The sequence below is a fragment of the Pararge aegeria genome, chromosome 26, assembly GCF_905163445.1.
Source record: "Pararge aegeria chromosome 26, ilParAegt1.1, whole genome shotgun sequence".
Classification (NCBI taxonomy): domain Eukaryota; kingdom Metazoa; phylum Arthropoda; class Insecta; order Lepidoptera; family Nymphalidae; genus Pararge; species Pararge aegeria.
The window spans coordinates 3,315,263-3,337,554 of NC_053205.1; the positions used below are offsets into that span (position 1 = coordinate 3,315,263).

The 22,292-nt window shown below is 36.6% G+C and overlaps 2 protein-coding genes across 4 annotated transcripts in view; one reads left to right on the plus strand and one right to left on the minus strand.

Moving 5' to 3' along the window:
• Positions 1-1,259, minus strand: part of LOC120635184 (EP300-interacting inhibitor of differentiation 3-like) — a 32,701-nt gene extending 31,442 nt beyond the window's left edge. Inside the window, exon 1 of the mRNA XM_039906118.1 lies at positions 867-1,259. Coding sequence (XP_039762052.1) covers positions 867-966 — 100 coding nt within the window. The 5' untranslated portion in view covers positions 967-1,259. The remainder of the gene's footprint in view (positions 1-866) is intronic.
• A 262-nt stretch (positions 1,260-1,521) lies between these two features.
• The window catches only part of LOC120635137 (protein mahjong), a 43,433-nt gene continuing 22,662 nt past the window's right edge, over positions 1,522-22,292 (plus strand). For 2 of the 3 annotated variants that reach the window (XM_039906069.1, XM_039906070.1), the window contains exons 1-16: positions 1,522-1,878; positions 3,181-3,331; positions 3,910-4,047; positions 5,743-5,867; positions 7,090-7,165; positions 8,793-8,901; positions 9,327-9,422; positions 9,579-9,710; positions 10,557-10,642; positions 11,137-11,304; positions 12,896-13,029; positions 13,872-13,983; positions 16,402-16,538; positions 18,261-18,345; positions 19,284-19,444; positions 21,088-21,263. In XM_039906069.1, coding sequence (XP_039762003.1) covers positions 1,781-1,878; positions 3,181-3,331; positions 3,910-4,047; positions 5,743-5,867; positions 7,090-7,165; positions 8,793-8,901; positions 9,327-9,422; positions 9,579-9,710; positions 10,557-10,642; positions 11,137-11,304; positions 12,896-13,029; positions 13,872-13,983; positions 16,402-16,538; positions 18,261-18,345; positions 19,284-19,444; positions 21,088-21,263 — 1,984 coding nt within the window. In that variant the 5' untranslated portion in view covers positions 1,522-1,780. The remainder of the gene's footprint in view (positions 1,879-3,180; positions 3,332-3,909; positions 4,048-5,742; positions 5,868-7,089; positions 7,166-8,792; positions 8,902-9,326; positions 9,423-9,578; positions 9,711-10,556; positions 10,643-11,136; positions 11,305-12,895; positions 13,030-13,871; positions 13,984-16,401; positions 16,539-18,260; positions 18,346-19,283; positions 19,445-21,087; positions 21,264-22,292) is intronic. The other variant, XM_039906071.1, reaches the window with a different exon arrangement.

The window sequence follows — 22,292 nt, forward strand, 5'->3', positions numbered from 1 at the left end:
TAATTTATTTTGGAAAAAACTGAAGACTTGGCTTGTCGAGAAGGCTTTCTACAGTTATAATGAATTCTTGGAAAGTAAAATATTGTGAAGAATGACTTTACTTATTTGTTATTATAGAATAATATGTGACGTACAATATTAATATTTATCAATAAATGACTATTGACTATTGACTAGTTATAGTAAAGAAAAAAGCTATGAAAAAAAAATATCGAATTTAGAAAGTGTCCAGATTCCCCCCATTTTACAGTACGCTTTTATTATATGATTCCTACGGTGATTTTGGACCTACCAATGCATAAGTTTAAAGAATACATATGTTAAAACACATTTATTACAGCGAGGTTACTATAAAATTGATGAATTATCTTAATGACAAGGTTGCTTGGAAGCATCCGGCTCCTCTTTCATCTCTCACAAGATAGAAAAATTTATGTTAAAATGTAAAATTGAACTGCTGAGTTTCTTGCTGGCTTCTTCTCAGTAGAATCTGCCTTCCGAACCGTTGGAAGAGTCACTACAAAAACACAGACTTGACGTTTCAAAAGTGCTTATATTAGGCCTTCTTGAAATAAATTAATTTTGATTTTTTTTTTAATTTTTGATGCTTTCCTTCACCATTAAAGCAAGTGATACTTTAATGACTTAAATAACACGCATAACTTAGAACGTTAGTGGTGCGTGCTGGGATTCGCACTTGGCCCCCTGAAAGTGAAGTCAAGCTCTACCCACTGGGCTATCACCGCTTCCTCAACGAAAGAACTTCACATTATTTTGTGCTAAATGACTTCAAGGCCAAGGCCATATTTTCAACATCAACACAAATAATAGCCATTTTAGTGCATAATCAAAATCATATTACTCACCTGATATGTTCATAACTTCTTGTGTTAACGCCCCGAAGAGGAATCGTTTTTCATGGCTGGTGTAACTAGAGTTGGGCTGTGATTCAGATACTCCCGACATAGTGTTTTAATTCACAGTGATTTATATTCGATGATAGTGTGAATAACAGCAATACACACAGCTTCTTGTAACAAAGTTAAAACTTTTAAACTCAAAGATTTATAACGACATTCAAAAATGGTTTAAGGGCGTAGGCATCACCCACGTTCGATTCGCTGTATTTTCACTTTATTCACGTTCCTGATATGTCACCCAGATACAGCTAAAATTCAATTTAAGCACATAACGTTTTAGCTTTTACAAGTCTTTAAATTTTGAACGCACAAGAGCTTAGCAAGTACCTAACAGAAGAATAATAATAAATACCATAGAAGAGTAATTCTTTTTTTTTTAATATATTTTATGGCTATGGATTCAAGTTCTTTAAGGCCTTAAAAGAGTAAATAAATAATCAAAACCACAGATACACAGACCAGTAAATAAATCTTCTTCTTCTTCTTCTTCTTTTTCTTGCTGCGGTACTCTGTACTGACACTACTAACTATTCTAACTAGTATGTAGTTATCTGTGCTCTTTAGGAGTATGTAGTCTGTGGTACACCATTTTACAAAGACGAATATACTCTTTTAATTTTTATTTTTTAGGATAAAATGAAAGATAAAATCCAAAATGATTGGAAAATAATATAATATTATTGCATTAATTTTTCTTTTCTGTTGTAATTTATATGTATAGCTATTATTTTCACGATAACTTTCTTAAAGATAAGTGCGTGCTCACAGGTGTACAGTTTATTGGAAGCGTATGTTACAGCCAATGTCAAGTGAGGTTATAATATAGAAAGCAGTTTTTGCGTATTTTGCAGCAATAAGAAATGGATTCAGCACCAGCTCAAGAGGTGACTGAATTACTGAAACAGTGGGAGGAGCAGCACCCCACACCCGGCTATGACCCAATACCTACTTTGACAAGGTAAGCTCCAAAATTTCACATGCCTTAAATTATTAAATAACTATTCTCCTAAGGTTATGTATGCATATTTAAAAAGCTATTCTCTCTCGATTAGGGATGTGGGTTAGAATTTCGTTTGGCATGTAAGTTGTTATTAAAATAAAATGTACTTTTTTTTGGTGGTGTCATGTCCACTACGTGATTCTCATTTTGTTTTTGCTGCTCCAGCTGAGAAATCAGTATGTAGCCCTAGCAGGGTGATGTCCACTTGTTGTACGTGATACTCACTTTGTTTTTGCTGTTTCAGCTGACAAATCATTATGTTGCTCTAGCTCCAGGCTTGTCACCTGTACTGTACAGAAGCAAGACAATGGTAAATTTTAAACCATTGCTTCTAAACTGAGCAACACTTTGCAGGTTATAAAATGAACTTATCCAGCAACATGCCACTGTGTGCAGGTCGTAAAAGGAACATATTCTGCAACATGCCACAGTGTGTTCGTCAACGTGAAATTACTCCAAACGCATACCCTCCAGATCGGAATGTAACTTTGAAGCAGTAAGCATGGTGGTAGTAGTTTCCAAACCAGCTCTGTCATAAAAGCTCTATGACTACTGAATATTAAGTACGAAATAATAATGTAACATGAATGTTGAGTCAACCATTATTGTTCTGATCTTCATTTCAGTCAATGGTCTTCTTGCGAAAAGCTTTGACCAAAATCTGAAGAAGCTTTCGCTTGTCTGTTGGATCAAGCGTTGGATACAGAAGGCAGTAGTCCTTGAAACGGCGCATATTGTGAGGAGGTTCCTCGCTCTGGAGCCCTGACCGCCGGTTGCTTGGGCATTTTTTTTTCAAGCATTGTTAAGAATTAAAAAAAAAAAGAATAAATGATAGAGAAATAATGTAACTATATCTGTAATCAAGAATGCTTTATTTCACCTATTTTGACTGATGCATAGTCATTTAACACCTTTTGTGTATAGGGCTGAGATATTTTTTTTCATCTGGACCTATCCCGAGCTGCAGAGTTATGGGTGGTCCTGCCTTTAATTCCGCTTCGAGAAACAGTTTCCATGTTTCTTCTACATGGTCAAGGATATTGTTTTGGTTAGATATCTGATTTAGAAATTGTTTCAGGCCAAAAGATTCCAAAGATGATACGCAGGCAGGAATTTTAAATAATTATGCACATTAATTTATCACAATAAAGTATTATAACAATAATGTTATTGCATTATATGATGCAATAATGACAATTATTTTCAAATATACTCAATAAAAACCATATCCACTAGGCTAACTAACATGTTTGTTACCAGGATAGCAGAAATAATAGAAGCGGAGACTGAGAATTTCATGAAAAAGGACCCAGATCCATTTGATGAGAGACATCCTTCACGAACAGACCCCGAGTGTGCTTTAGGGCATGCGCTAAAAGTAATGTTCAAGAAGGACAACTTTATGACCAAGGTGAATTTCTTTCTCTTTACTCGTTATGTTCTCCTTAAAGAACAGGTGACATAAAAAAAAAAAAAAATATTCTACGACAATTTATACATCGCCATCTAGTTCCAAAGTAAGCGCAGCTTGTGTTATGTATACTAACTGATTTTTATATTTTATGAATAATATACATAAATACTTATAATACATAGATAAACACCCAGACACTGAAAACATTTATGTTCATCACACTAACATTTTCCCGTTGTGTGAATTGAACCCACGGCCTTGGAATCAGAAAGCAGGGTCGCTGCCCACTGCGCCAATCGGCCGCCTATCTTTGTAACAGTGCAGTAAAATGTTGTTTCCTCATTTAAATTCCTCAAATAAAGTTCTTGTAAAGACAACATTGAAATTATTTTATTGACAAATGGTTTAAATGATGCAGTTCTACAGACTTTTGGCATACCAAGATGTTCCCTTTTTTTTTGCATATCTGATAGAAAATGCAATCGGACCCACAGCTATGACTCATAAAACATGGTAGCGGCCCAATTCGCTGTCGGCCGTCTTTTATTAAATATAGATGTTTATCTTGCTTTCAGCTAGTAAACGACTATGTGCGCGACACCTTTTACTCCCGCCAGAACATAACGGGGCGGGATGTACATAAACTTAACGTGGCTGCGTGCAGACTCACACTAGATCTGATGCCGGGACTGGAAATGAGCGTGGTGTTTCAGGTAATCCTGAGTAAAATATCCCCTGCCCATGCGGGTAACTTATACCTTCTTTGGGTTTCAACACCCAGCTCGGAATTAACCTTTAAGCCACAGAATTAAGATCATACAGAAACCGCGTACACGCCTAATATTGAAGCATCAAAACCACTATACTTTAGTAGTGTTTCTCGAACAGGCGGTTTGTTTTTATAATTTTTATTAGTGTTTTTACCTACACTTGGAGCAATTATCAATTTTATATATTTAAAATGCATATAAAAAATTTCGGAACCGACAGGATTTGAACCTACGTCTCGGGCAATCGCGGCCTGAGCGCTTTCACCAATTAAGCTACGGCTCTCCTAACGTCGATGCCGAAATTAGTGTATGCCTTTCACATCAGTCTTATAGCGACTGTAGCGTCATCTAGTAGGAAACGTTGCAGTTTCGATCTACTTTTTCAAAGGTCCATATTACAATGAGACACGTTTGAAACAAGAGATGACACATTGCTTTTTTATATTTTATATTTTATAATTTTTATTAGTGTTTTTACCTATACTTGCATTTTTATATGCATTTTACAGTTGCATTTTATACGCATTTTAAATTTATAAAAAGGCGGTTAGTTACTTAACTGTTCTTAACTTAACTGTTTGTATTCTTCTTCTTCTTCTTCTGCTGCTTGCGGCTCAGGTTCGCCTGGTCCCTGGTGTCACGCCGCCAGCAATAGCAGCACTTTCCTTGCTGGAAGAAGTTAAGCATACTTTGACGGCCGACTGGCGCAGTGGGCAGCGACCCTGCTTTCTGAGTTCTAGGCCGTGGGTTCGATTCTCACAACTGAAAAAAGGTTGTGTGATAAACATGATTGTTTTTCAGTGTCTGGGTGTTTATCGCTATATTATAAGTATTTGTGTATTATATTCTTTAAAATATTTAACAGCTATCTTAGTACCCATAACATAAGCTAAGCTTACTTTGGGGCTAGATTGCGATGTGTGTATTGTCGTAGTATATTTATTTATTATACTCTGGTTGTATTATATACTTCCCCAAAAGAGTGTTGGAGTGTTGCTTTAATGTATCGGCGCGGGACAGGAACAGATTAGGTGCAGCGGCGTCTCCGCAGCCTTTTTACAGAGTCTACTTAGATCTGTGTCCTGTGAACATGTGCCTGTTAAGCCCTCAGTGCCCCGTAAGCGCTCGCACTTACAAAGTTTGCCATACCTAGAAACATTCCGGGGGTTATTTAAGTTTCGGGCCAGTACATCTATTTCGATGTTTTTCGAAGGCGGTTGTCAAAAGCATAGCACTTTTGAGAATGTGACTTTAGTATTCATACATACTTTTAAGGACTGGAACTCTCAGGTATTCCGGTTTACTGACAATGTTTTCCTTCACCGTTGAAACAAGTGATATTTCGCTTAAATCGCACATAACTTAGAAAAGTTAGCGCTGGGATTCAAAAAGCTTCCACCAAATGCTACTTAATTTCTTTAATGCATAGCCGTCTAGCCCTAAAGTAAGCGTAGCTTGTGCTATGGGTACTAATTTGCCTGATAAATACTTACACTTTTGGCCACATCTCAAGGAACGAGGGGTCAAATGTATTTAAGTTTCTGGCCAATACATCAATTTCGATGTTTCTCGAAGGAGGTTGTCAAAAGCAAAGAACCTTTTGAGAAAGTGACTTTAGTATTCATACATACTTTTCAGGACAACGAAGCCCTAATCCATCGACTACTGAACTGGGCCACGAATTCCCCGGAGCCCCTTCAGTGTTATGCCACTGGACTATTGGCAGCCGCTATGGAGGTGCAAGAAATCGCTACGAACTTCAGGTGAGTCAGTCATTTGTTTCTTTATTTACCGGGCTGTTTATTATGATTTTGAGGAAACCTTTGGTTTTCCCAGGATATATAAATTCAAATTCAAAATTTCTTTATTCATGTAGGCCTATCACAGGCACTTATACTATACTATACTATGACAATACAATACACACATCGCCATCTAGCCCCAAAGTAAGCGTAGCTTGTGATATGGGTACTAAGATGACTGATGAATATTTTTATAAATAATATACATAAACACTTATAATATACAGATGAACACCCAGACACTGAAAAACTTTCATGTTCATCACACAAACATTTTCCAGTTGTGGGAATCGAACCCACGGCCTTGGACTCAGAAAGCAGGGTCGCTGACCACTGCGCCAGTCGGCTGTCAAATGAAGAATTATGAAGCGTTCATACATAAATGTTTACATAATTGTAAGGGGACGGTGATAACTTCGTTCGCCAACTTAAACCTAAAGCTACGAGGGTTCTAAACGCGCCCTGGTCTAAGAAGAGCCCACAACAAACTTAGACGGGTAAACATTTTTTTTGTTATCACCATCTCACAGTAAATTTATATTCAGCAATTCACAGCCAAGGTTTTTTATCGTTTAAGTAATCCTTAATATTGTAAAAGGATTTTTCTGTAAGCTTACGTTTTATTTAAACTAAAAAGCATATGTTACTCTCCTTTCCACTAACTGTATGCCAAAAATGAATTTGTTTTTTTTTTTTTTTAGAGTGTGTACAATGGGCAAACAAACAAATGGTTTTACATGACTAACTAAAAGATTTTTATAACCCGTTATCTCAACGGTTACGGTTGTCACCGCGTATTTTTTAAATTAAAATTAGTATTAATGACAACCCTGTTGTTCTAGTTAGGTGTTGTGTTTTTTTTCTAACAAAGAATACAAGCCCAGAATTTGCGTTTAGCACCCTCGTGCCTCGGAGAGCACGTGAAGCCGTCTGTCCCGTTAGGACAACTAACCCGCGTTGGAGTAACGTGGTGGGGGTATGCTCTAAAACCGTATATCCCATGAGTGGCACAGACCCCCCTGTGCACAGCAGTGGAATCTTAATAAGCTGCGTATTATAATGAAGATAACAATAATACTTAAATTATTGTCAAATGACAGTTGTCTGATACGCTTTCTTTCAACGGTTTTGGTTGTCACCGCGTTATTTTTAATGAAAACTAATAAAATAATTAATGTTGCAGGGAACTCAACGCAATGCTGGTACCTTTGATGCTGAAGAGGCTACACGAGCTGAGAGCAAAGCCCCAAGATGACAAAGTAAGTACAGAACTTTGAATCTTTAATTTACGTGCAGTTGCGAGCTACAGAAGCTAAAACTAAAGAATAGCTATTATAAAGCTAACGATAAGTATATGTTCTCACGATTTTCAGTATTTCAATTGAAATTCATTATAGTTATTTATGCAACTGTTTTATAATAAGGGGCTTTAAAACACTTGAGATGTTGTAATTCATAATTATCAAGAGATGCATAAATAAAAAAATAAAAAATGTTTTATTCAAGTTGACCTTATCACAGGCGCTTATGAAGCGTTCATACATGTTACACTAATGTAGGTTATGGTGATAACTGGAGGGTAGGAAGCTAGCAGGGTTCTAAACGCGCCCTGGTCTAAGAAGAGCCCACAACAAACTTAGCCAGTTTTTTTTTGTTATCACCATCTCACAGTCGAGTTAAAATTTAGATTAAAACAGCCCGTCCTGGTAACCTTATATCGTCCATTACTGAGTATAAACAAATAACTAATGAAAATAACTAAATCAAATCATAGGGCGTGACTAGTAGAATAATGTACACTATATTGAAAGTATAGGTGTTCAAAGTCAAAGTCAAAAATATCTTTATTCAAGTAGGCCCACAGGTGGCACTTTTGATGCGTACTTAAGAATTACACGTTAGTGAGATGATGGCGATAACCACATTCGTAAACTTAAAACTAAAGCTACGAGGGTTCCAAACGCGTCCCGGTCTAAGAAGAAGCCCACAATAAACTTAGCCGGGTGTTTTTTTTTTTTTTGTTATCGCCATCTCACAATGTCATTTTAAAGAAGAGAAGAGCAACCTGGTTAGAGCAATAATTTACACCCAAGCTTTTTTATCGTTTACGTAGTCCTTTATACTATAATAGGACTTTTCTATAAGCTTACGTTTAATACAAACTTTGAACTTTTTTCAATTGGTAGTTTATTATAGAATTGTATGCAATTTCCTTTAAACGAATTATGAATTTTATGTAACCTAGTATATTGCACTGTAAGTTTATTCTTACTTCTAAAGTTAAAATTATTGCAGTCACATTTTTTCTTAAATTTAGAAATGTTTTTATGGATGTACATTAAATTTTCAAATATGTACTGACTATACACTGTCATTATTTTACGATCTTTAAATTTATCTCTCAATGACTCTCTCGGACCCATTTTGTAGATACAACGAACAGCCCTCTTCTGCAGCACGAAAATAGTGCTAATATCAGCAGCATTACCCCAAACTAAAATTCTATATGACATAATGCTGTGAAAGTAACTAAAATATACCAGTCTAGCAGTTTCTACGTCGGTCATGTTTTTAAATTTATTATGAAATTAAGCTTAATTTGCTACACTCCGCGAACAGCAGGAGAATCTGTATGGTGTAATTTATAATTTCTTCAATCTGTATACTCCACACCAAACAGATCCTCGGCAATGTACCTTCTGCGCACGTTTCGCTCTGAAACCGGAGCATCCTCAGGAGATGTTGACTTTACAATGAATAATTGTTAAGAACTTAACAATTATTAAATTAAGCTTAATTTCCATAATATATTATGGATTTCCGAAAATAAACGCCTGCTTTTATCCAATATTTTTAAATATATTTATTATTTATGTATGCTTTCAGCCTGGCGCCAACCTCGTGACACCTCCGAGTCAGACGAGACATTTCGCGCGATTCGACAAGAAGAAGAATAATGATATTAAGTGCAATGGACCAACGCCGGACAAAAAAGGTACTAGAAAGTACACTTTTCACACACTCGCCCGTAACGTGCACTTTATTGCATCGCTTTTGGGCTCATAATCAGTGATATCCATAAAACACAAGTATAGAAAAAGAAATCCTGTGCAAGTTATTTACACACTGCAGAAGTGTAACTTCTGAAAAGTAGCCTACGAGAGATAGAGGTGGATGTAGAGTATCAGAACTATTGGGATAAAGGTTTATTATTTAATGTATAATGTTTTCTATCTCACTCTGTCCCATACATTTATGTATTTGTTTCTTTATCTAGATATTATTAGGTCTCGGAGGTAAAATTTTTTAAATGATTTTTATCTTGCTACGCCAAAGAAGTGTAACTTCTAAAGCGTGTACAAAAGTATACACAATTATTATTATTTTTTTTATTTTTTATTATCATGTCTTTGTTGTCAGATCGCGAGAAAGACGATGGCGGAGGTGGTGTTATGCTAACAGATGAAATAGCGCCCATAGCGAAAGACCCCGAGACTCCAGTGAAAAACTTTAATTGTAAGCATTCTCTTTTATTCCACATCCGATTTATCTCGAAACAGATTGTTAAAATAATGCTGGTGTAAAAAAAAAACTGAATGTTTGACAAAAAAACAAAGGCAACGTTGGTGACGGGTTAAAGATGATAACGATGGCTCCAACTCTTGTATGCAGGTAGCGCCGGGTCCCCAGAGCGGTGGGGGCTCATGTCACCCCCCGCGCGGCCACCCCCCCTCGCGATCCCCGCCCTGCACCACGAGACCTCCTCCAACTCCAGCTGGGTGGAGATGGAGACATACGTCATAGGTAAGACAGTGAATCAAGTATCCACTAAACTGACCTTAAGACTAGTTTATAATTATTGACATTCGTTATTAGTCGAAGCGAGATACTGTTATTAGAATATTCACAATTTTCTTAAGCTGAAAGATGTTTCTTAATTCAAATCACATTTCAGCCCATAGGGAGTAATGGATTTCAGTACATTACAAATACGTTACATTACAGTACATTGCGGCAGGGATTTTTTTTTTGTTATTATTGACATTTGCCATTCGTCGAAGCGAGATAGTGTTATTAGAATAAACAGAATGTTCTTCGGTTGCGAGAAGTTTCTGAATTCAAATTTATTACAGCCCATAGGGAGTAATGTATTTCACTGCATTAAAAATACGTTACATTACGGCGGGGAAAATTGGTTTATAATCGTTGACATTCGTCATTCGTCGAAGCGAGATAGTGTTATTAGAATAAACAGATTTTTTTTGAGCTGCTAAATGTTAATTCAAATCGCATTACAGCCCGTAGGGAATAATTGATTTCAGTGCATTAAAAATACGTTACATTACAGTACATTACGGCGGGGAAAATTGGTTTATAATCGTTGACATTCGTCATTCGTCGAAGCGAGATAGTGTTATTAGAATAAACAGATTTTTTTTGAGCTGCTAAATGTTTCTTAATTCAAATCGCATTACAGCCCGTAGGGAATAATTGATACAATACATTGCGGGAATACATTCCAGCTGTGGGAATCGAAATCAGATTTATTTCAGTTACATTTTCATAATATATCGCAAAGCACTCGGGTCGCTGCCCACTGCGCCACTCGGCCGTCACTTATGAAAATATGACAATTATGTTCATTTGCAGGAAACATACAAATCCATCCACCGACGGACGCAACAAAACAGATGTTAATACTTAGGTACCTGACGCCAATCGGTGAATATCAAGAGGTGAGTGCGTACATTTATTTTTTTGCTTTTATTTCAGGTAACTATTAGTTACCCTTATTATGACGTACGAAGCACTCCACACCAAACATATCTTCGGCAATGTACCCTCTACGCAGGTTTCGTTCCGAAACCGGAGTATCCTCAGGAGATGTTGACTTTACTATGAATAATTGTTAAATAACTATGAATAATTGTTAAATAACAATAAAGAATCGTTAAATAACAATGAATAATAGTTAAATAACAATGAAAAACCGTTAAATAATAATTATTCAGTGTTAAATAACAATTATTCATTGTAAAGTCAACATCTCCTGAGGATGCTCCGGTTTCGGAGCAATACGTGCGTAGAGGGTACATTGCCGAAAATTTGTTTGGTGAAGAGCATTAAAATTAAAAGGTTATAAATTACACCGTAAAGATTCTTCTGCTTTTGGTGGAGTTATGGCAAATTAAGCTTAATTTTCACACCATATTGTTTGCACTGTCCCCAGTTCCTATCACACGTGTTCGAGTGGAACGCCCTGGGCCTCATCCTGGGGTACCTGAACGTACGGGAGTCCCGGGACTCGAGGCTTGCGTTCGAGGCCCTGAAGTATTTAGCTGCCCTGCTATGCCATAAGAAGTTCTCCATAGATTTCATCAACATGGGCGGATTGCAGGTAAGAACTTTGTAACCACTTATGCCCATTAAAACTTTTCATATAAGATACCTTAGGAAATAAAAAGTAAATAATAAATTGTATCGTGTGAAATAATAAATGATATAATATAAATTAGTTAACACACTTTACATAAACATAATACTTTACACTTTTACATAAATCAAGGCTCACACACGCACCCAAGCAAATATGTGCGCGCTCACACGCACACCCACGCGCACTCAACAACACACACACACACGTCGTAAAGTTTAGCGGACTCGTAAACTGACACTTGGCAGAGATGTTTTTTTTTTTTTAATCTTCGACAAATGAAAAATATGATAATACAAACACAAAAACCACTACTTGTGGCAAAACCATAGACAAGTTAGGTTATATGCGTTGCCTAGTGAAAATAGAATTAATTAAAAGCTAATGCGTAGAAATCTCCTTTGTAAGTAACGCCTAATGCGTTAATTACCTTGACCGTCGTTAGTGAAAACGGGCATTGTATAGGATACTTTTCACTAAATTATTTTTTCACATTTTTTTTATTAAGTATAATAATAAAGATTAATAAACATATTACGGCAATACTCACATCGACATCTTGTCCCAAAGTAAGCGTAGCTTGTGTAAAGGGTAATTAGGCGAATAAAAAAAACACAATGTATTCTCTGAATAATGCATCCGGAGCAATCATTTTTTTCCGTAAAATCAATGTGCAATGTACACATTTCGCTATCATTTATTTTCCTTAAAAAGCTAATTCACTTATTTAAAGGGTCTAATTTTCTAATATAATAAAAATACTTTAGAAAATCTGACCATTTAAAATCACCAATCATTTTTATTTTTTTATTAATAACCGTATTAAAGTCGAATATTTATGTATTCAAATAGGCCAGTAGTATAGATATATACTACTGGCCTATTTAGTTTATTTATTTATAAATATTCATAAATGAGATAGACTCAGCCGCCGCACCGCGTTGCTTACACTCAATATAGGTTGCTTCTTTTACACCAAACTAGCATTTTTTTTTTCAAATAATAATAACTAGGTCAAAGTATTTTTTTATTCAAATAGGCACATAGATGCCATTTTAATTTTTTGTGTCAAACATAATTGACTCAGCCGCCGCACCGCGTTGCTTACACTCAATATAGGTTGCTTCTTTTACACCAAACTAGCATTTTTTTTCAAATAATAATAACTAGGTCAAAGTATTTTTTTATTCAAATAGGCACATACATGCCGTTTAAATTTTTTGTGTCACTAATAATTTACTCAGCCGCCGCACCGCGTTGCTTATACTCTATATAGGTGCTTCTTTTACACCAAACTAGCAATTCTTTTTATTAAAAATTAACACCTGGGCTATTATACTATATATATAGGCAAGTATTTCTTTATTCAAATAGGCACTTTTATGCGTAACAAATGTGTACATGGTTTTGACGGGATGGTGATAACTACATTCGTACACTTAAAACTAAAGCTACGAAACCCGGGTTCGAAACCCTGCTCTAAGATAAAATTGCGAAGCGCTACTGTTGTAAGATGTCAAAAAAGTCGGTGTATATTATTTTTTTGTGCTTGCAGAAGTTTCTGGAAGTCCCCCGCCCGTCCGTCGCCGCAACCGGCGTGTCCATCTGTCTATACTATTTGGCGTACTGCGAGGACGCGATGGAAAGAGTTTGCCTTATGCCGTCTCACATCCTCGCTAACCTCGTCGAGTGAGTACTGTCCCTTATAGTATCATCATTAACAGGGCACGGGTCTCCTCCCACAGTGATAAGAGTTTAGGCTGTAGTCCACCACGCTGGCCCAGTGTGGATTGGTGGACTCCACACACCTTTGAGAACATTATGTAGATCTCGCAAGCATGTAGGTTTCCTCGCGATGTCTTCCTTCACCGTTGAAGCAAGTGTTATTTTATTACTTAAATTGAAAACGCACCTATCTCCGAAAGAGGTTCGTGCTGGGGAGTTTTTTTTTTTTAATCTGCAATCTCACCTGGTGGTTGGTGATAATGCAGTCTTAGATATTGGATAGCAGCAGGCATTACTATGCGGAATTCCATTATATATGATGAAAATTAAGTTTAATTTTCATAATATATAATGAAAGCTGTCTAAGATGGTAACAGGCTAGCCCGTAAGCGTTATGGCGGTTATATGAAACCCACACATAATCGGTTTCTAGGCGACATCGTACCGGAACGCTAGATCGCTTAGCGACGCGCCTTTGTCGGTAGGGTGGTACCTAGCCACGGCCGAAGCATCCCACCAGACCACCAGTACCACTAAGCGACTTAGCGTTCCGGTACGGTGTTCTGTAAAAACCTAAAGACTTGATAGGGTGATAACGTATCTCGCGACAGGCTTGCGACAGACGTAAATTTTGGAATCACTCACTTCGTCACCTATGTTTATTTATGTCGCCATCGAGTCGCAGGTTCAAATCCTGTCGGTTCCGAAAATTTTTATATGCATTTTAAATTTATAAAACAACACTAATAAAATAATATAACACTAATAAATAAATAAAAATAATAAAATAAATGTTTTCTTTGCAGATACGCGCTATGGCTTCTGGAGTGTTCGCACGACTCGGGGCGTTGCCATGCGACCATGTTCTTTGGGCTGTCCTTTCAATTCCGGGTCATACTCGAGGAGTTTGATAAGCAGGTTTGGAATAATCCTTTCTTTTAATCCTTTTGCCTTAATATCCACTTTAGCCCGTTATACTATTTAGGCTATATTTTGACGGCCGATTGGCGCAGTGGGCAGCCACCCTGCTTTCTGTGTCCAAGGCCGTGGGTTCGATTCCCACAACTGGAAAATGTTTGTGTGATGAACATGAATGTTTTTCAGTGTCTGGGTGTTTATATGTATATTATATGTATTTATATATATTATTCATAAAACTAACTTTTACCTTTTTTTTTATTTTTATAAAGTAACTTTTAACTTTTTTTAATTATTATTATTTTTTTTTTTAATTGTTTTTAATTTTACTTATTTTTTTTTTGTTTTCTTGTGTGTTTCTTGTATTGTTTCTAAGTTTGTGCAATAAAGTATTCTAAATAAAATTTCTAATAAAAAATAAATAAATATTCATCAGTCATCTTAGTACCCATAACACAAGTTACGCTTACTTTGGGGCTAGATGGCGATGTATGTATTGTCGTAGTATATAATGTAGTTTAGTATATAAAAGTCGACTTACAAGAAATGGTTATAAATTAGTGACATCTGCATATCGTCTGCGAAAGGTGCAGAAGTAATTTGTGGGATTGAGTATACGCTTTTATAATATGATTCCTAAGGTAATTTTGGACCTACCAATGCATAAGTTTAAAGAATATGTTAAAACACATTTATTACAGCAAGGTTACTATACAATTGATGAATTTGTTAATGACAAGGTTGCTTGGAAGCATCCGGCTCCGCTTTCATCTTTCACAAGATAGAAAAATGAATGTTAATATATAACATTTAAACAGTTGATATTGGAAAAGAGGAACTACTGAGTTTCTTGCCGGCTTCTTCTCGGTAGAATCTGCCTTTCAAACCGGTGGTAGAGTCACTACAAACAGACATACTTGACGTTTCAAAAGTGCTTATATTGTGCCTACTTGAAATAAATTAATTTAGAATTTGAATTTTGAATTAAGATCTTCTTCTTGCGGTGCCTCTCCGACTAGCGAAGGTTGGCAGTCAGCTTCGTAAATTCTTGTCTATTTTTTTTTTTTAATTACGATGAAACATATATAGGTATAGACAGACAGCGGGAAGCGACTTTGTTTTATCCTACGTAGTGATGTTTTTGAAGTTATACTTCTTTTGGTGCGTTAGGGAAAAATTACGAGGGTACATTTTTACGATGCGCGCGCACACCGTCACAAAAAACCGACACCCTGAAGTTAGCTATAAGGTTTTTTTTTTTTTTTGTTCAAAATCATTATAATAATAGTAATAATAATTTATTAACAAGAATGTAGGTACATACAGTTTTTAAAATGTAAAGTAGTTATTATAATATTTATACAAACAAATGCGTGCCTCACAAATTATATCGGTGTGTATGTACAATGTAAATGTATGTAATGGCGCAATTTAAAATCTACTGTCCCTGATTTAGGTAAAAACCTGTATTACAGGCGACAGTGCTCTCATTAAATTGTTGTTTGTCAGTGTACACTTTCAATTGTCAGTCTGCGGTCATTGTACATAAATCTCAAATTTTAATATTCAGTGAAACTTGGTTGTCCGATAATGAGTCTATTAGTTATTCCAAATTTATTTATGTTTATTATGTCCATTTCATTAACTAAACATTATTCAACTAACTGATATTGCGTTATAATAAAAATTTCAATGTATCAAATACCTTTTTCTACAAACTTAGAATAAGGCGAGAGATGAAATTTTTGAAAAGACTTTCAAATTTTTATCTCGCTACGCCAATGGAGTATAACTTCTAACTCGTGTACATAAGTACACAGACGTTTTTTTTAAGTGAAACTGCTTTAGGATCGTTGTGATTTCAAACCGGATGCAACGGAAAAAAGACAGGTAAGAGACACAAATACAAAAATGTGTAAGATGAAGCCGGCAAAGAAAGATACATACTATTTTATCTGTTTTTTTCCTATTTAAGTTACCAAGGAAACCGAATAATATCTAGATAGAGAAACCAAACACATAAATGTATAGGACAGAGTGAGATAGAAAGCGTTATAGATTTTTTTACCTATTCCAGTTACCATGGAAACTAAACGTATAACCCTTACGTATATATAAACGTATATCTCAATAGTTCTGATACTCTACATCCACCTCAATCTCTCGTAGGCTACTTTTCAGAAGTTACACTTCCGCCGTGTGTGGATAAATTTCACAGGATTTTTTTATTTCTAATTCTTGTGTTTCATGGATATCACTGATTATGAGCCTAAAAGCGATGCAATAAAGTGCACGTTACGGGCGAGTGTGATGAAAAGTGTACTTTCTAGTACCTTTTTTGTCCGGCGTTGGACCGTTGCACTTAATATCACATTGCACTTTCAGAAGTGGATAATTTTTTTTTTTTTTGTTTCACAGGACGGTCTCCGGAAACTGTACAATGTGATATCGACGCTGCCAATACTGGGCTCCGATGAGGAGGAGTCACGGGTGTCTGATGACGAAACGTGCGCGGCCAGACAGATCGTGCGTCATGTCTGCGTTGCGCTCAGGAGGTGTGAACCAACCTTTTTTTTGGGTTCCGTACCTAATGCTAGCATTAGTTTCAAGTTGGCGAACGAAGATATCACCATCCCCTTACAATTATGTAGACATATATGTATGAACGCTTCATAAGTGCCTGTGAAAGGCCTACATGATTAAAGAAATTTTGAATTAGAATCGGCCGACTGGCGCAGTGGACAGCGACCCTGCTTTCGTATTCCTAGGGCGTGGGTTCGATTCCCACAACCGGAAAATGTTTTTGTGATGAACATGATTGCTTTCCAGTGTCTGGGTGTTTATCTTTATATTATAAGTATTTATGTGTATTATATTCATAAAAAATATTTAACAGCTGTCTTAGTACACAAGCTACGCTTACTTTGGGGCTAGATGGCGATGTGTGTCGCAGTATATTTATTTATTTAATTTTAAATTCGAAAGGGTGAAACGGGACACTATTACTATGACTCCGATGTCTGTTCGTCTGTCACCAGACTGTATCTTATGAAACGTTATAGTTGGGCGGTTGTAATTTTCACACATGATATACTTCTGTTGCCGCTATAACAACACAGTAAAAAGAGAATAGAATAAATATTTAAGGGTGGCCCCCCTATAACACATATGATGACATTTGTGCAAATATTTGATAGAAGCAAGCGTTACTTTGCGGAAATCCATAATATATTATGAAAATTAAACTTTATTTGCTCCGCGAAAATCAGGAGAATCTGTATGGTGTAATTTATAATTTCTTCAATCCTTATACTTTACACCAAAAAGATTTCGAAGCAAAACGTGCGTGTAGGGTGCATTGCCGAGGATCTGTTTGGTGTGGAGTATAAGGATTGACGTAATTATAAATTACACCATACAGATTCTGCTGCTGTTCGCGGAGTATAGCAAATAAAGCTTAATTTTCATGAAATTTGTGCCGTTTTTATAGATAACGGTACCGAAGTCCGTTTCACTCGACAGGTTTATTAATATGGCTATCGCCATCGTCTCACTACCGTGTACTTATCATGTAATGTACGTATCAAAGTCAAGTGCCAAGTGGGCCTACTTGGATAAAGACATTTTTGACTTTGACTTTGATAAATCCAAGTCAAAGTCTCTATACCGGCAGGAGCCCGCCGGCGGCCTCGCCTACAAATGTAGTACCAAACGCGCTCACCGGCAAGAGGCCACCCGTGGCCTCTGCCAGACGAATTATTCTATTCTCTGTCCAGACGATTATAAACTACATTTTCTTTATGATAGAGTTTACTTTTCAATTTTTTTTTCAAATTCAAATTTTTATCTGCTTGATTGCAGCTTAACAAATTTGATCTTATAATAAAACATAACAAGTTCCGTGCTACAATCCATTCTATGGCATGCAAATAATAACAACACCTTAATTATAAAATTATTTTTCCATTTCATACAAAATGTCAGAAAATTAAGGAAAATCAAAACTGTGAAACTAAATAACAATATCAACATAAAATTAAATAATATAACGTAAATACGTACGTATTATCTAAACCTTTCGTTTTAGATATTTGTCTACAGAATAAAACTGACGAACCATAAGCCATTCAATAATTTTAATCTTAAATTTCCACCAATCCGCACTGGTCCAGCGTGGTGGACTACGGCCTTAACCCCTTCTCATTGTGGGAGACCCGTGCTCTGTAGCTGCCCGGTAATGGATTGATATGACTATAATGATGATTTTAAATTTCCAGATACTTCGAAGCCCACTTGAGGATACGATCCGCCCAAGTATTGAGACAGCAAGGTGACAACGTCCCCGATCCACCTCCTTATAAAGTGAGTAAGAGATTATTTATTATTTATCTATCTTCTATCTATATAAAAGAGAAAGTGTGTGGGTATGTTCCGTATAGGCTCCGAAACGGCTTGACCGATTTCAATGAAACTTTCAGGGAATCTCCGGATTTACCTGGCGAGTAATCCTGTAAAATTTGGTGACGATCGGAGCACTCCTATTTTTGAACTGTCAATCTGTCAAATACAGCTTTTATTGACTATGATGATATTCTATTGTTGGGCGTACATGGGTGTAGATAATGATCTTCACCCGCTCGAGAAGAGAGTGAATACGGAGAGAAATAAATGTTTTAATATATTATGAGACTTCAATTAAAACTTTAATGATGTAAGTTTATTGTTTAAATAAAATATAGCAAAATCTAGCCCGCACGAAGCGGGCTGGGTACGCTAGTGTACCATAAATTGTGATTGTGAACATATGATATATGAAATGTACAAAGGAAAGCTTATCTCTATAAGAGATCTCTTCCAGCGACCCCAGGATGTGAGTAAGATTATTTTATTTTGGTATAGGTCAAATAAAGGTACGATATACCATATAATAACTACTAAGGATATGCAATATATCTAAATATCAACAAAATTCTGCATACTAATACAATAAAATTAGAAGATATTACATTATATACAAAATACATAAAAATAATATAATAAATATTTCTATTTATATATATACAAATAAGATTAAATAGTATAAAATATACAATTATTGTATAAAATAAGATTAGCTATAGTTTTAAGTTACGAATACGGTTATCGCCATCATCTCACTACCGTGTAATTCTCATATATATATACAACTTGTAAATGAAAACGTATATCATTTACTGCTTATCTGTGGAACCGAAAACCTAATAGTTTTCGAGTAAATCACTGACAATTGTTTGTGTTAATATTGATTTAATGTTTTCCAGGCGTCAAAATCAACAGTAGAAGAGATACAGGAGCAAATAGAAATCGTCCAGAGCGCCTGGTGGGCCCGGTGGACGCCCGTAGACGAATTACTAGAACTGGGCGGCGTGTCTCTGTTACTACAGGTCGTTGGCTTCGCTTACGACTGGAACTTCAACGGAAGGTAATCTTCCTTTCTGCAGGGCTAGCACAGTCAGGCGACAAAAAGTTATATCCCCCGATTGTAACACCTAACAGTAGGGCTAGCACGGACGGGAGATAAAAACTATATCCCCCGATTTTATACCCTGACAAGGGATATTATTAACGTGCCCACCAGCTAAAGCGGGGGAACATGGAATAGGAGAAGTTTACGCCCGTTACTTATGACGCATATATTATTTGGATATTATTTCCACTTGTGCGCCAGTGCTCCGAGAGTTGATAAAGCTGTGGGAGAAGATAAATTTATATCCTTTCCCGGGGATATAATTGTCTCCTGCCCATGCTAGCCGTGCTGCAAAATAATTTTTAATTTGATGGGCGCGAGATATTCCAAACTCACACACGCACACTCACACGCACGCACGCCCGCACGCACGCACGCACGCACGCACGCACTCACGCACACTCGCAAACACACATTATATCTTTGAACTTGATGGACGTTTCGTGCGCGTATATTACATATTTTAACCGTCGGAATCGTTTGTTTTCCTGATATAAAAAGTAGCTAATGTTACTCTCCGTCCTTTCATCTAACACTCTACCGAAAATCAAGTAGATTGCTTCTTTGGTTAGAGCGTGAAAGAAAGACAAACAAACACACTTATCACATTTTTAATATTAATATACTAATTGGAAATTTGAATTATCGAAGTTATACTTCTTTTGACGCGTTAGGGAAAAATTAAGAGGGTAAATTTTAAAGATGCGCGCTTGCACCGTCACAACAAAACCGGCACCCTACCGTTAGCTATAGTCAACAAAGTGAAGGTAAGGACTACGTACGTCTGTGTGAGAACTGACAACTGTGTTTATAGACGAGCGCTAAGCTGCGATCACACCTGATGGTAAGTGATCGATGCAGCCTAAGTGTGTGTAGTAAGAGCGCGCTTGCCTAGAAGGTGCCTATTCACTCTGTATTTGAAGGTACTGGGGAAATAGAAGCTTGAGGAGTATTCCAGATTCTAGCGGTGCGAATCGCGTGAATGTATGCGCGATATGTATTTATTTGTGATATTCTAATAAACTTTATTTAACTAGTTTTACGCAGAACTAGGATTTCCGCAAAATAAAACAAATATTACTTCGGGCAGAGTAACAATCTGGTTGAATCTCACACGTATAATGTCCACTTATTTATTCCACTACCCTATTTATAGTTTTTTCATCAATGCATCAAATCAACATTCAATATTTAGATAGCTCATACTATTTGATTAATTAGTTTAATGATTTATGATTACATTAATGACCAATTATTTTGGAATTTCAATCAAATAGTTAAATGAACATAAAACAGTATCCTGTAATAACTATGTGCCAACTACGTCACGTCCGTCGGTTGCCTATTGGGTACTTGTTAACACTAGATAATGCGTCATAATGAAACATTCGAGGTATTAAATAAGCTTTTTTTCTTTTTTTTGTGTCGTTTCTTTTACAAACGTAGAATAAGGCGAGAGATAAAATTTTTGAAAAGAAGACGCCAGAGAAGTGTAACTCCTAACGCGTGTACACACACTTTTTTTTTTCTCAGAGCGGAGACCGTAAGGTCAGCGTTGGACGTACATCTAAGTACATAAACGTTTTTTTTTTTTTCAGAGCGGAGACAGTCAGGTCAGCGCTGGACGTCATATCCGTGTGCTGTGTCGCGCCACGTGTCCAGTTGCTCCTAACGGACAAGATAAACATGCGGGACGCCGACCTCACCACCGGCGTGCATATTGTGCTCAGTAAGTGCCGTAATGCACGCCTCGTGAAACTAGACTCGATGGGCGGTTAGTGATGCGAACACGGTTACTTTTAATAAATAAATAAATAAATATACCACGACAATACACACATCGCCATCTAGTCCCAAAGTAAGCCTAGCTTGTGTTATGGGTACTAAGATGACTGATGAATAATATACATATAAACACCCAGACACTGAACAACATTCATGTTCATCACACAAACATTTTCCAGTTGTGGGAATCGAACCCACGGCCCTGGACTCAGGAAGCAGGCTCGTTGCCCACTGCGCCAATCCGCCGTCAGTACACTTTTTAATACACTTGCAATATTTCAGTAATACTGAGTAGTTCAAAATAATTGTACAGATCGTGTTACTTTTGTAGTGACATTGATTGGAAATTTACCCGAAATGTTTCAGTTTTCTCAAAACGCGTGGACACTGATTTAAATTCCATACTGCACGCGTCCTGAAACTAGACTCGCTATGCGGCTGGATAGTGATGCGCACATGGTTGCTTTTAATACACTTTCAATATTTCGGTATTAAGCTAAAAATAATTCTACAGATCGTGTTAGTTTTGTAGTAACATCGATTGTAAATTTTCCCGAAATGTCCCAGTTTTTCCAAACGCTTGGACACTAATATAAATTCCATACTAACCGAAGTTAAAGCTTGGGATTTGAGAGGTTTTTTTGAAAATGAAAACTTAATTTATTATCATAAATTCATCAATCCAATTCGAATGAGGCACCAAACGAAACCGTGTTCCGGCATTCTCCTTTCCCGAAATGTCCCAGTTTTTGCAACCGCGTGGACATTGATATAAATTCCATACTACACGTGTCGTGAAACTCGACTCGCTATGCGGCTAGTGACGGTTACTTTTAATACACTTGCAATATTGCGGCATTAAGCACAAAATAATTGTACAGAACATTAATTGGAAATTTTATCGAAATGTCCCAGTTTTTCTAACCGCGTGGACACTGATAAAAAATCCATACTGAACGCGTCGTAAAACCCGACTCGCTATTCGTCTAGTGATGCGCACAGGGTTGCGTTTAATGCA